The following is a 14,789-nucleotide window of genomic DNA, read 5'->3' as shown; positions in this document are numbered from 1 at the left end:
CAGATGGTGGTTAGACGGGTTACCCGCTGACTTGAGCTGCTTTCCCACCTGACCACGACATTCCCCCCAGCCCTACCAAGTCCCTTTTGATCCCACTCTGACCACTGGATGCTCGCCCCCAGTCCAGAGATTACAGTGATAGTATTTATTTTGTGCTTATTTAACATAACGTGTTTTTTTTTAATTTTTATTTATTTCAGAGACAGAGCGAGAGTCAGAGAAAGGGATAGACAGGGACAGACAGACAGGAACAGAAAGAGATGAGAAGCATCAATCATCAGTTTTTCATTGCAACACCTTAGTTGTTCATTGATTGCTTTCTCATATGTGCCTTGACCGTGGGCCTTCAGCAGACCGAGTAACCCCTTGCTCGAGTCAGCGACCTTGGGTCCAAGCTGGTGAGCTTTTTTTGCTCACACCAGATGAGCCCGCGCTCAAGCTGGCGAGCTCCGGGTCTCAAACCTGGGTCCTTCCGCGTCCCAGTCCCACGCTCTATCCACTGTGCCACCGCCTGGTCAGGCAACATAATGGGTTTTAATAATTAAAATACAACATGTAGTTAACTAAGTATTTTACCCTCCCCCAAACTAAAAGTATCTCAAAAGGGGGTTATTGGCCCTGGCCGGTTGGCTCAGCGGTAGAGCGTCGGCCTGGTGTGCAGGAGTCCCAGGTTCGATTCCCAGCCAGGGCACACAGGAGAAGCGCCCATTTGCTTCTCCGCCCCTCCCCCTCTCCTTCCTCTCTGTCTCTCTCTTCCCCTCCCGCAGGGAGGCTCCATTGGAGCAAAGATGGCCCGGGCGCTGGGGATGGCTCTGTGGCCTCTGCCTCAGGCGCTAGAATGGCTCTGGATGCAACAGAGCAACGCCCCAGAGGGGTAGGACATCGCCCCCTGGTGGGCATGCCGGGTGGATCCCGGTCGGGCGCATGCGGGATCTGTCTGACTGCCTCCCAGTTTCCAGCTTCGGAAAAATGAAAAAAAAAAAAAGGGGGGGGGTTATTAAAGGCTTAGTTTCATCTCTCCAAAATTCATGTGTTGAAATCTAAGGCTCTGTACCTCAGAATATGACAGTATTTATGCATTCATAGGTTGATTCTTGTACGTGCCCTGCAACCTTGTCGTATTGGGAGGCACTCTAACCAACTGAGCTACCCACCAGGGTGAGCATAGACAAGTCATCCTTAGTACCGTAAGAGATAGAGCAGAGGTGGGTAGAGTCTCTGGTGCTGGGAGTTTACGGAAGTTCTTTGTGATTGCTTCTGCTTTCTCAGGAAACAAGAAGCAGTCATCCACTGAGAGCAAGGATAAAGGAGGTTTGAGATGAGATGAATTAATGTCTAGGAGAGTGGAAGAATGAATGGATTAAGGAACAATTAATTGATAAGATAGCAGCACTGATGTCCCACATAAAGTTCGTGACTATGACTTGAAAGTGGATAAAGACAGGTTGCGAGTTCAATCCCTGGTCAGGGGACACATGGAAAGCAACCCAAAAAAGCACGACTGAGTGGAACAACAAATATTTCCCTTCCCTCTCCCCTTTCTCTCTCCTTTTGTCTCTTCTCTCTAAAAAAAAAAAAGATAATAAAAATTAAACCCTAGCTGGATAACCCATTTCCTAATTTTAAAAGCTTCAGAGCCTTCCTATACCTGTGAGGGTGGTGTTTTGTTTTTATTTTATTTTATTTTATTTATTCATTTTTAGAGAGGAGAGAGAGAGAGGGAGAGAGAGAGACAGAGGAGAGAGAGAGAGAGAGAGAGAGAGAGAAGGGGGGAGGAGTCGGAAGCATCAACTCCCATATGTGCCTTGACCAAGCAAGCCCAGGGTTTCGAACCGGCGACCTCAGCATTTCCAGGTTGACGCTTTATCCACTGTGCCACCACAGGTCAGGCAAGGGTTTTTTTTTTGTCTTTCTTGTTAGGCGATAAGCTCTGCGAGGGCTGAACAGTATTTGACATTTCTTGAATCAGAATGCATAGGTTTGGTGAAATATTGTGGAGACATTAAAATTTTTCTACTTGATGTAGTAACAGGGTAAATCTTGATGAAATAAGAGGGAATACTTTTACACTGTTATGATTAAATAAATTGTTATGTGTATACATGATTAGAGATTGGCAGTGGGTAGGCAAAAATGGAAAGAATTGTTACAATCATGCAGTTTAAGTGAATATTTCTTTAAAACATTTGTTCAATTATGTTATTAAAAAGAAAACAGCTTTCTGTGCTACTTTGTGAAAGGCCCATATGGTGTTGTTCTTGGTTCCCACATAACTGAAAGGACAACTTTTACAATGTCTGGAGACTTTAGTGTCCTGCAAATGAAGGAGGAAAATATCCTCAAATTCCTTGCAGCAGGAACCCATTTAGGTAGCTTCAGCCTTGATTTCCAAATGTAATAGTACATCAACAAAACAGAAAGTGATAGCATCTACTTCTACATCAGTGGTAGTGTTAACCTGGTCCCTACCGCCCACTAGTGGGCGTTCCAGCTTTCATGGTGGGCGGTAGTGGAGCAACCAAAGTATAAATAAAAAGATAGATTTAACTATAGTAAGTTGTTTTATAAAGATTTATTCTGCCAAACAGCGAAAATCCAACACAAAGTACTTGGTAAGTAATTATTATTATATGCTTTAACTTGCTGTAATTCTGCTTTATAAATTTTATAAAGCAAAGTTACTTTCCTACTTTATAAATCACCATTACTCTGGAACCGGTGGGCATTTAGAAAATTTTACTACTAATAGAGATACAAAAGTGGGCCATAGGTATAAAAAGGTTGACTACCTCAATCTACATCATAAATCTATAAAGAACCTGGGAGAAGCTTCTACTGGCAGCTTGTGCCATTGTTGCCATTGAATACCCCCTCTAGGAAAAAAAAAGAAAAAAGAAAACCCTGCTGATATCAGTGTCCAGTCCAGGAAAACTGGCCAGTGAGCTGTGCTGAAGTTTGCTGTTGCCACTGGAGCCACTCCTTTTGCTGGCCACTTCGCTTCTGTAACCTTCACTAACCAGATCCAGGCAGCCTTCCATGAGGTGAGACTTCTGGTGCTTACGGATCCCAGAGCTGTCCGCTAGCTAACAGAGGCATCTTAACGTTAACCTGCCTACCACAGACTCTCCTCTGCGCTATGTGGACATTGCCAGCCCTTGCAACAACAAGGAGACTCACTCCGTGGGTCTGATGTGGTGGATGTTGGCCGGGGAAGTTCTGTGCATGCATGACACCATCTTCCATGCCATCTCTCACGGCACGGTAAACGACCATTGGAGGTTATGCCTGATCTCTACTTCTACAGAGATCCTGAAGAGATTGAAAAGGAAAAGGAGGAATTTCAGGGTGAATGGACTGCTCCAGCTTCCAAGTTCACTGCAGTTCATACTGGGGTCACAGACTGGCCTGAAGGCCTGCTGGTGCCCTCTATGTCTATTCAGCAGTTTCCCACTGAAGATTGGAGAGTTCAGCCTGAAGACTGGTCTGCAGCCCCCACTGCTCAGGCCACTGAATACATAGGGACAACTACTGAGATCCTAAGCTGTTCTACAAACTCTTAAACAGAAGGGAAATAGGACTGACGGAAAATAACCAGTTTGAAAAACAAACAAGCAAAAAAGCCAACCAAAACCACCTTTTTTGTTTCTTTCTTTTCGCTCTCTCTCTCTCTTTTTTTTAAGGAATGGGCCCTAAGCTGCAGTGCACAGCCAAGTAACGCCACCTGTCCGGTACCCCATTACAAGTCCGCATTGGGCTTAGCGGGCCACCGTCTACAGGTTGGGCCCGCCCAACCATCCTTGCGTGCCGAAGAGCCACTCCCTGGGCTCTCTACACTCCCTCCGCCCCACTTCCTCCCTCCAAGCCCCGCCCCTGGCCGGTGCGCCTGCGCATGGGCGAACACGTGGCTGTCCGCGGAGCCAGGGCAGCAATGGCGGCGGGTGGCGGCGGAGTTGCCGACCCCCTGACTCCCGCCGGAATTCCCTGCGCCTTCTCCCCGCAGAGTCAGGCCTACTTTGCTTTGGCGTCTGCTGACGGTCACTTGCGAGTGTGGGAGACAGGCAGCAACCGGCTGCACCAGGAGTACGTGCCTTCCGCGCACCTCAGCGGTACCTGCACCTGCCTGGCCTGGGCGCCAGCACGGTTGCAGGCCAAGGTAAAGCAAGCGGGACAGTGGGGGGGCTGGCGCCCGCCCTGCTCGGCTCTGGCACTCCCTGGCCTGGCGGTGCGTGGCCCGGCATCCCGCATGGCCCTCGGAGGCCCGGGGCTAGGAGGCACGGAGTGCGGCGGCGCGGAGTGGGCCCACCCCGTCAGTGCGGTGCGTGGCTTGTCCAGAGGGCAGCGAGTGAGGTCTCGGTCCGATCCGACGGGCGGTGGCTGGAGCCCTACCAGCGTTATTCATGCCGTCTTTGCCCCTAGCTCCGTTGTTGCCGGGACCGCCATGTTCGCCGAGGCCCCGGCCACCCGGAGGCTGTAGTGTAGGGCCTCGCTTAACAGAATGAGATCAGAAGAAATGTTCTGGTTTTTGACAGAGTACCACCTCAGGGCTACACTACTCATCAACGATCCACTTACTACCCACTCATCGGATTTGCCCTGGGCGTTTGGAATCAACAAGTCTTATTTCCTTGCTGCGGTACACCCCCACTTTTGGGTGCCGGTTCACCACGTGTTGTCTTCCACGTACTGGACGTAGGACTCTCTCTCCTGGCTCTTCCAGGCTCGTTTCCATTCTCAGACGTTTGAATCCTCTTGCTTTTTTATTTTTAACATAGGCTCGACTTCCTTTTAACACCCTCTTTCTCCTGATTCTAAAGTCTGCGTCAGGATATGGACTAAAGTGAAGTGGTTTAGCTTAAGTATGAGTCCAGATGAAATTTGTTTTAGATAGGACACTGCCGAATTTGGGAAGGCTTTTCACTGTTAGGGATCCATATCAGGTAAAATGCCATTCCCTGCTGAGCCACTTGGCTAAATCTGCTCTGACACATACGTGGGACCTGCACTTAAGCTATACTGCCTACCTTTGAATCTAAGCTTGGCTTCTTAGAAGTAATTTTGCCTCTTTTTCCCCATTTGTAAAATAGGGATAACAGTATCCACCTCATAGAGTAGTTGTGAAGGTTAACATTTAGTAATATGTAAAGCATTTAGAATAGTTCTTGGTATATAAGTGCTACAAGTTTTGTTACCATTAGTAATGTTTCATATTTGTATGGTTAGTCTTGCAAGGTCAAGACTAACTTTTTGCCTTGTTTGGGAAGAAGAAACTGAGGCTTTAGAAAATTAAGCGACTTGTCAAAAGCCAAAAACTGAACCTGGACTAGAACTCAGGTATTTAGAGCTCAGTTCTCTGTTATTTGCAACAAATAGTTAATATTAGGCTGGCAAAATTTTTTTGCTCACTCTGGTTTTCTGTTGACTTGTAACCACATTGTATGCCTCAAGAATAAAACATTTGTCTAGTCTTAAATTTCCTGTTAAAAGTCATACTTTTGGATTGAATATAACACTTGGATACGATAGGAAAATATCTGGATTTGGTTTCATAACCAAGACTCCACTCAAACTTGGTTTTGTCACATTGAGCAGGTCACTTTAATTTTGGGGGCCTCATTGAAAAATGAAAGTTGGGTTATATTAAAAAGTTTTTATAGGTTTCTGTATCTTTTTGCCTGTATTCTCTCATTTTAACCACACAACTCTCTGAAATGCCCTGAAATTACTACATTTTAAAAAACAATCAGAACTAAGCAAGTTTAAATGACTTCACGAAAACCTTAATAACTAATAAAGTAGTAGTGACCACTAGAGTCTATATACTATGACTGAGTAGGATGGCATGGCATGTAGTAAGTGCTCAATAAATGGTGGTTGTTATGGAATGAATCACTGAGTGTTTCATATGGGCTCATCTGTCAGTTACTGCTACTCCTCAGTGTAAATCAGTTTGTGAGAGTATTCTCTGTCTGTGTCAGTAACTGACAGTTCACCAGAGGACAGTATTTAGTGCTATTATCAGTGGAGAAAAAAAATGATGAGTTGGTGCTATTTTTCTTGGGTAACAGGAGTTAAAACAGTATATAAAATGTTTAGAAAAACTGTACTGCTGCTTCTTGTTCTCAGTCACAGAATGATTCTAATAATTTGCATTTATGCCACAATAGTTTTTAAAGGGATTTTGCACATATTATATAGCTGAGCATTTCCATTTGGTTGATAGAGCCTGGGTGAAGAGGACCTCTACTGATAACAAGAAAAGTACGGGGAGACAGATTGGTGGACTAGATGGATGCTGTTTGAGGTCCTTCAGTTTAGGTGTGTAAACTGAGGCTAAGAGGTTATATGAGATGCCAAAGCCACACAGTAAGTGGCTGAGCCACCTAGGAACTGACTCTGCTATTGTCATTTCACCCTTAAATCTCTCAAACTTTTCTCCTTTTTATTCCCTAACTTCTCCAGAGCCCTGGAGAAGCATAGCTTCTCTACTATTGGCTATTACAGTTGCTGTTTTGCTGTCACTCACTGCACACCCACATAGCTTATCTCTCATTGAATGAAGCACGTGACATTTCAGACATAGGACTGGGCAAGCATAGTAGCATTAAGCATGCTTCTGGGGACAAATCTGAGCTGAGGATCCCCACTCCTCTCCCCTAAGACAGTGGTCCCCAACCTTTTTTGGGCCACGGACTGATTTAATGTCAAAATATTTTCACAGACTGGCCTTTAGGGTGGGACTGAAAATGTATCACGTGATCGAGACAAGCGTCAAGAGTGAGTCTTAGATGGATGTAACAGAGGATATCTGGTCATTTTTTAAAAATAAAACATCGTTCAGACTTAAATATAAATAAAACAGAAATAATGTAAGTTATTTATTCTTTCTCTGCGGACCAGTACCAAATGGCTCACGGACCGCTAACGGTCCGTGGCCCCGGGGTTTGGGGACCACTGCCCTAAGAGATGTAGTATAATCCAGTTGTGTTTCTGTACAGTGTGTGCGCTCTCTCTCTCTCTCTCTCTCTCTCTCTCTCTCTCTTATATATATATATATATTTTTTTTTTTTCTATTTTTTTATTTATTTTTTATTTTTTTTTTTTTTTTTAAGTGAGAGGAGGGGAGATAGTGAGACAGTCTCCCACATGCACCCTGGCAGGGATCCACCTGGCTCTAGGGCCAGTTCTTGACTACCAACAAGGCTCTATCGTAAGGTCTCTCCAGTATTTAAACTTTGAAGAAGGTAAATTTTGCCAAGTAGATAACATTGGCAGAAATAGGCATTCCTGTGTATTAGAACTTAATTGTTTTTGATAAAAATACTGTGTGTAGTTATATATAAAATGCACACATTTTGTTGATTGTTATCTATGAAACATTTGCCAGAGTAAGTGACAAAGTTCAAAAAATGGTATAGGGGTCTAATTCCAGAATGAAACTAGAAACTGGCATAATTTTCAGTGTCTAGAGGTCAGTATTTTTCAAAAATAAGTTTTGATTAGTGGATTATGACATGGATTTATGGGTTGTAATGGCATAGGACAATATCAGTGTATTTTGCATGGCAAAGAATAAGTTTTTTGGTGAAACTTCTTTCAGTTATGTATACAGAAGTTCTTATGAGTATGTATTGGCTCTCCAAATTCAGACTTCTCATTACTGGAACTTGCTGTTTCTCTCTGTCTTCACCACATCTGTACTATGCCTGGCTTTTGTAAATTATGCACATGTGCCAGGCAGACTCCCTCAGCCTTCTTACTGTCTTCTGGATCAAATGCTGATAAGCTTTCTTCAGATGGTGCTGTATTGGTGTTTATTGCTTAGCTCAGTTGCACCTTCATAATGAGAAAGACTCCAGTCCAAAAAATCATATCCTTTTGGTCTTTACTCCTGGTACCTCCAGGAACTCAGATTTTCCAGTCACAAATACATATATGAGCTAAATTTTAGCCTGCCCTTTCCATTACTTTATACATTTACACGTAGAGTTTACATGTACATGACATTGTGCTAAGCACGTCGGAGGAAGCAAAACAGTGTGACTCAAGGCAGTAGTCAGCAAACCGTGGTTTGCGAGCCACATGTGGTTCTTTGGTCCCTTGAGTATGGCTCTTCCACAAAATACCACGTGTGGGTGCTACCTCAATGAGGTATGTACCCACCTGTATAGTTTAAGTTTTAAAAATTTGGCGCTCAAAAGAAATTTCAGTAGTTGCACTGTTGTTATTTGGCTCTGTTGACTAATGAGTTTGCAGACCACTAGTAAGGTGTCAAGGAAGAAGTAGAGACAATGCAGGGAATACTGTGTCTGCAGTGTACAGCAGAGGATGACTTGTGCCTTAAGGGGAGGAAGAGGGTTTTGTGGAGAAATGATATTTGAGGTGGACCTTGAAGCATGGATAGCAAGTGGAAATTGGGGTTGAGTGGGAAAAGGCCCCTCCCAAGTGCAGAGAAAAGCAAAGGCAGAACGGTAAAGTTATTTGTGATTAGGGAGTGTAATGTAAGGATAGAATTGAAATTAAGGTTGGAAATCGTGGTTCGGAGGCAAATTGTGGGTGCTTTTAAATGCCAGAGAGTTGTTTTATGTTGATTTACTCTTCTCTGGCGTCATTGAAGCTTCTCATCACAGGACTCAGGTTCAGATAAAAAATGCTAAAAAAGATCTGTCATAATCTGTAATCATCAGCACTGAACTGTTGTTTTCAGAAATACACTGCTCAAGGCCCTGGCCAGTTTGCTCAGTGGTAGAGCGTTGGCCTGGCGTGCAGGAGTCCCAGGTTCGATTCCCGGCCAGGGCACACAGGAGAAGCGCCCATCTGCTTCTCCACCCCTCCCCCTCTCCTTCCTCTCTGTCTGTCTCTTCCCCTCCCGCAGCCAAGGCTCCACTGGAGCAAAGTTGGCCCGGGCGCTGAGGATGGCTCTGGTTGCAACAGGGTGGTGCCCCAGATGGGCAGAGCATTGCCCCCTGGTGAGCGTGTCGGGTGGATCCCTAGTGGGCGTGTCGGGTGGATCCCGGTTGGGTGCATGTGGGAGTCTGTCTGACTGTCTCCTTGTTTCCAACTTCAGAAAAAAAAAAGAAATACACTGCTCACAAAAATTAGAGGATATTTTATAGCTTCCTATTAATTTTGAAATATCCCCTAATTTTTGTGAGCGGTATATTAATAGTGGAGTAATACATAGAATATTAGAGTTTACTAAAATGCACGTTGGCTATTTAAACTTAACTAGTTGATGTGTTACATGTTTGGACATGTTCATCCTGCTGAATGGGGAGTTATTTTTTTAAAAAAGGTCACCCGGCTCTGAGAAAGCATACCTGAGCCAGCAGTTCTCTGAGATTAATTTGTTGGATTATTATTTAGGTTTAGATCAGTAATCTTCAACATGGAGCATTGATTTTGTGAATACTCCTCCTACATGTTCACTATGACTGCTTCTCCTAAATACACAGTTTGCTGATAGGGAAGCTAGGGCTTTGAATATATTAATGTTTAATTTCTAAAATTTCTTTGCTTTTATTTGTTTTTTAATTGATTTTAGAGAGAGAGGGAGGAAAAAAAGCATTGATTTGTTCACTTATTTATGCATTCTTTGGTTGAGTCTCATATATGCCCTGACCAGGGATTGAACCCGCAACCTTGGTTGGCATATAATAGGGATGATGCTCTAAATAGCTGAGCTACCCGGCCATGACTCAAAATTTCTTTGCTCTTAAATGCAAATTCAGATCTGCAGAAAAATATACTGTACGTATTTGGACCAGCCTGTCTTCCACATGTTATGAACTGCAGATACTTTTAATTTGGAAAAAATCAAAAGCAGAAGAAATAATTTCTAGAACCTTTCAAAGAGTTTCCTGATTAAGTAGTAATATGTTGGTGTACTTTTCTCCATTGTCCTTCCCTGAAATAGGTGTTTGTGTTTATAACCTTATATAGAAACTTGCATTTGCTTTCTGGGATCATTCAGAGGTGGCTTTAGAAATTCATTTAACTGAAGCTGGGATCTAGGACAATCCTTGTGCTAATGTTTCAATGCCGCCAACATCAAAAATTGCCAAAGTGATTTTCAGATTTTTTCCTTTGCTTTTAATTGTAACTCTCTTTGGGGTTTATGAATGTAGGTACATTGTCCTGGACTGCTTTTTTGTATTGTAGAGCAAACCTAGCACTATTAAGAAAATGTGTCCTTTCCTATGGTATTTGAAGAATTGATTTCTCAGAGCTTCTTTATGCTAAAATATAGGCTAGCAAGCTTTAATTTAAAAATTATAAACATGTAAGGTAAGTTCTGAAATTATAATTTTTCAGCATTATAAATTGATACATAGTCTCTGAAGTTGGGATCATGGATTGTCTTTATGATGTACAGACAAGAGCAGTCATCATCATTTTTTAACATAAATGAAAGTCTTGTGGCATTTGACACTAGATTTAAACTTGGGCTTCTTCAGGCCTTGGAATCACCAAGACAGCATGGAACTTTCAGGCTAGCACTTAATCAGACACTGGAGCGACATAGCTAGTATGTGCCATGTGCCGCACTGTTAGCTACAGCTACTTTTTGACTGAAATTGGAGTAAATACGTTTTATAAATATAAAAACATTTGTGTCCCTTTTCCTAAAAACAAAGCTAGAATGAAAGAAAAGATGACAGGAAAAGGGGGAACTGTTGGCTGCTTGTGAATGGGTCTGTCATCTCTTTGCTTGGGAATGGAGCACTGAGTCTGTTAAGAGAATCCCAAGAGCATACCAAGTTGTCCTATTTGACGACTTCCTTCCAGAGAGGTAGGAGATGGGGATGACAGTTATGAGCTCTTCTTTTAGAGTGATTCCCCCCTCCCCCAAATAGAAAAAGGGAATCCTACTTTCCTTTTTTTTTTTTTTTAAAGTAAGGATCCCTTAGTAGCAGTCATGCCTCATTTGTGGGCTATTGGGCACTTGCATTTATGCTTTGATGATGTTTCAGTGTATTTGAAATACAAAATAAACACTTTTTCTTTTATTTTTAGGAAAGTCCCCAAAGGAAAAAAAGGAAATCAGAACATATAGAAACAAGTAACCAGATTGACTTGTTGGCTCTTGGTACAGCAGTTGGCAGTATTTTATTATACAGCACAGTAAAAGGAGAATTACACAGTAAATTAACAGTAAGTATGTATGTGTTTTATATAAAAGAGATATGACAGGGGAATTGGTATATTAGAGATTTATTAAATAAAAACAAAACTTCAGGATATGCTATTGGATCTGCACTTCGGGGCCACTTCTCTGCCCCTTCCACATTTAAAATTCTGAACAGTAATATTTGATAATAGCTCTGATCGATAACAGTACTTATTATAGATTGGAATGTGAAGAATTGTTGACCAGATTGAAAATAAGAAAGGGTAAAAAAATCTAAGTGTCACAATAACAACTGCAGGAAGGATCCCACCTTTTCTAGGGCTAGATAACAGAAAAGGTGGTTGGAATTACTGCTGAAACTCAGACCTTTGAGGAGCAGGGGCTGCTGTCTCTTCAGCAAGAGTTGGCCCTATGGGCTTGGGGCCCAGAATTCTGAGGAGAGCTCCACCTGACTGGTGGTGTCTGAAAGGAAGTGATAAAACTGGTTCTTCACGTGCTGGAAAAATTGTGTTCAGCCACTGCTAAAAAGATTGCCACTGCTAGGGTGAAGAAGCAGGGGCATGATGCAAACTAGGAGATAGAAGGGAGTAAGCCCCTTGCTGCTTCTCCAGCCTTGTCTCCCTCTGGCACTCCTTCCTGGTAGAGCTGAGGGAAGCAGGTCCCAGCTCCAGCACTGCAGAGCAGAGAGTAGTGAGGCTTTGGCTCTGAAAGATAGTTACTTAACTGACATAATTTGTTGCTCTCACTGGCCACCAATGAGAGAGTTGCCCCTTCTGGAAGTGCGGCGGGAGCTGGATAAATGGCCTTAGGGGGCCAAATTGCAGCCCGTATATATTGTAGTGTATTTTGAAGTTTACTAAACTTCTCCTCTCTGTTTATAGTAATGCTTTCTGTAGATATAAATGAAACAATATTTTCCCTTTTAAGTATTGTCTACCTGTAGATAATTTGGAACTACATAATGTTGAAAAGGAAAAAAATATATTCCTAAATCTATCACTGAAAGATCCTCTGTTTAATAGTTGTGTATTTCTTTGTTTTCAGTATATACAGTGTGTCTGTAAAGTCATGGTGCACTTTTGACCGGTCACAGGAAAGCAACAAAAGATGACAGAAATGTGAAATCTGCACCAAATAAAAGGAAAACTCTCCCAATTTCATACCTATTCAGTGCAGTTCGATGTGGGCTCATGCACAGATTTTTTAGAGCTCCTTAGGTAGCTATCCTGTATAGCCTCTGCAAACTCGTCACTGACTGATGGCCTACCAGAACGAGGTTTCTCCACCAAACTGTCAGTTTCCTTCAACTGCTTATCCCACCGAGTAATGTTATATCTATGTGGTGGCGCTTCATTATAAACATGCCAATATTCACGTTGCACTTTGGTCACGGATTTGAATTTAGCGAGCCACAGAACACACTGAACTTTCCTCTGTACCGTCCACATGTTGATTGGCATGGCCGTGGGCTGCTTCGCTGTATACACGGTGTTACATCATCATCTGCGCATGCGCACATGCTGCCACATCATCCTACAGAAACTGGGAGGGTTTTCCTTTTATTTGGTGCAGATTTCACATTTCTATCATCTTTTGTTGCTTTTCTGTGACCGGTCAAAAGTGCACCATGACTTTACAGACACACTGTGTATATATACATATGTGTGTGTGTATGTGTGTGCGTGTGTATGTATATGTGTGTGTGTGTGTATCAAGATGTGTTTTTTTCTTCTTTCCAAGTATCTCATTCCCTAGCCATATCCCCTCCCCCCTTCTAACAGCCAGGCCTTCTGAACCTGTTACCTCAGGGGAGGAATATGACAAGGCAAAGGAAGGACAAAACTGCCTTCCTATCTTTGGGGCACCACAGACTTTATCTTTAGGAGACCAGAGGGGACCATGACTTTAAGGACACACTGTATTTAAAAAGTACATATGGGTTCTGTCTGTTCATCTGTTTTGTATTCTGATATTTTCTATTATGTTACTGTATATAAAATTATATTTGTCTAGATGTAGTTACAAACATTTTCTTTTTTTTTTTTTTGTATTTTTCTGAAGCTGGAAACAGGGAGAGACAGTCAGACAGACTCCCGCATGTGCCCGACCGGGATCCACCCGGCACGCCCACCAGGGGGTGATGCTCTGCCCACCAGGGGGCGTCGCTCTGTTGCGACCAGAGCCACTCGAGTGCCTGGGGCAGAGGCCAAGGAGCCATCCCCAGTGCCTGGGCCATCTTTGCTCCAGTGGAGCCTCGGCTGCGGGAGGGGAAGAGAGAGACAGAGAGGAAGGAGAGGGGGAGGGGTAGAGAAGCAGATGGGCGCTTCTCCTGTGTGCCCTGGCGGGGAATCGAACCCGGGACTTCTGCACGCCAGGCCGATGCTCTACCACTGAGCCAACTGGCCAGGGCTACAAACATTTTTAATGACTGTCTAAAATACCATTACACTGGATAGTCCCTTAGTGATTTTACTATTACTGACTATTTTGGTGGTTTCTAGTTTTTATTTGGTTGTTTTTAAAGAATTTTTTTTCAAAACATGCATGGTTTCCCAGAATTACTAACCTGCAGTTAATGAGTCAAAGGCCTTGAGTGTTAAGGTGTTTTCCACATAGTATAAAAATACTTATTAGGTCCCTGGCCAGTTTGCTCAGCAGTAGACAGCCTAGCATGTGGAAGTCCCAGGTTCGATTCCTGGTCAGGGCACATAGGAGAAGCAACCACCTCCTTCCACTCCCACAGCCATGGCTCAAATGGTTTGAGCAAGTTGGCCCTGGGTACTGAGGATGGCTTCACCTCAGGCACTAAAATAGCTCAGTTGCTGAGCAATGGAGCAGTGGCCCCAGATGGGCAGAGTATCGCCTGGTACAGGGCTTGCTGGGTTGATCCTGGTCTGGATGCATGTTGGAGTCTCTCTCTGCCTCCCTGCCTCTCACTTAATAATAAAAAAAAACTTAATGGAAGAGTTTTCCTGTTTTACTTATATCAGCAACGGAAGGATGGTACCAGTATTTTGGTAGTGTTATTGCCAACTTTGAATATTCCCATTAAAACAGCTAATTTAATGGGTGAAAATTTTTGAGTTTTTAATCCTTTGCCTCTGAATGAGTGATCATCTTGCTATGCTGAGGATCTTTAAAGTATCATTAATATAGTATGATCTATAACACAAGGAAAATTTAGTGTTTACCTGAAGAAACAGTGATTTCTTTATTGAAAAATAGCGTGGGCACTTTTAAAAAAAGATTTTCAGTGATAGTTTTGACTGGACATGATTTTTGCCTTAAATGTTGATTTTAAGCTCTTTAGAATATGACTCAAGTGACTCAACTAGGTCGCTCAAGTGTCACAAACTTTTTGCCATTGTCTGCAGTGAGTGTCATGCTTTATGAAATATTTATCATTCTTTGTGCCGGCATTCCTGTCAAAAGCTCGTGGCATTTGGGATTAGTATCCTTTAGTTTAGTGTGTAGAAGTAGGTTTTTCCAGCATAGAAGGGAATGTTAACATTTGATGAAGTTATAGCTGATTTATCTCATTTTGATGTTGGAAATGGATTGATGTAGCTTTTTTTAAGTTAGGGTAAATAAAACCTAACATTTTAGTTAACTGTTAATGATTCCAGGGTGCATATTATCATATTGGATGAGGTGTGTTTCT

General features: G+C 42.9%; 1 protein-coding gene and 1 pseudogene across 1 annotated transcript in view; both read left to right on the top strand.

The window, feature by feature from the left end:
* Positions 1 to 2,293: 2,293 nt before the first annotated feature.
* On the top strand, positions 2,294 to 3,560 carry LOC136398521 (small ribosomal subunit protein uS2-like; annotated as a pseudogene).
* Positions 3,561 to 3,890: 330 nt separating this feature from the next.
* Positions 3,891 to 14,789, top strand: part of WDR43 (WD repeat domain 43) — a 50,952-nt gene continuing 40,053 nt past the window's right edge. Inside the window, exons 1-2 of the mRNA XM_066378615.1 lie at positions 3,891 to 4,153; positions 11,014 to 11,151. Coding sequence (XP_066234712.1) covers positions 3,929 to 4,153; positions 11,014 to 11,151 — 363 coding nt within the window. The 5' untranslated portion in view covers positions 3,891 to 3,928. The remainder of the gene's footprint in view (positions 4,154 to 11,013; positions 11,152 to 14,789) is intronic.

The sequence above is a fragment of the Saccopteryx leptura genome, chromosome 3, assembly GCF_036850995.1.
Source record: "Saccopteryx leptura isolate mSacLep1 chromosome 3, mSacLep1_pri_phased_curated, whole genome shotgun sequence".
NCBI lineage: Eukaryota > Metazoa > Chordata > Mammalia > Chiroptera > Emballonuridae > Saccopteryx > Saccopteryx leptura.
The sequence above is the reverse complement of the archived record's forward strand: the minus strand, read 5'-3'. Positions and strand labels throughout refer to the sequence as shown.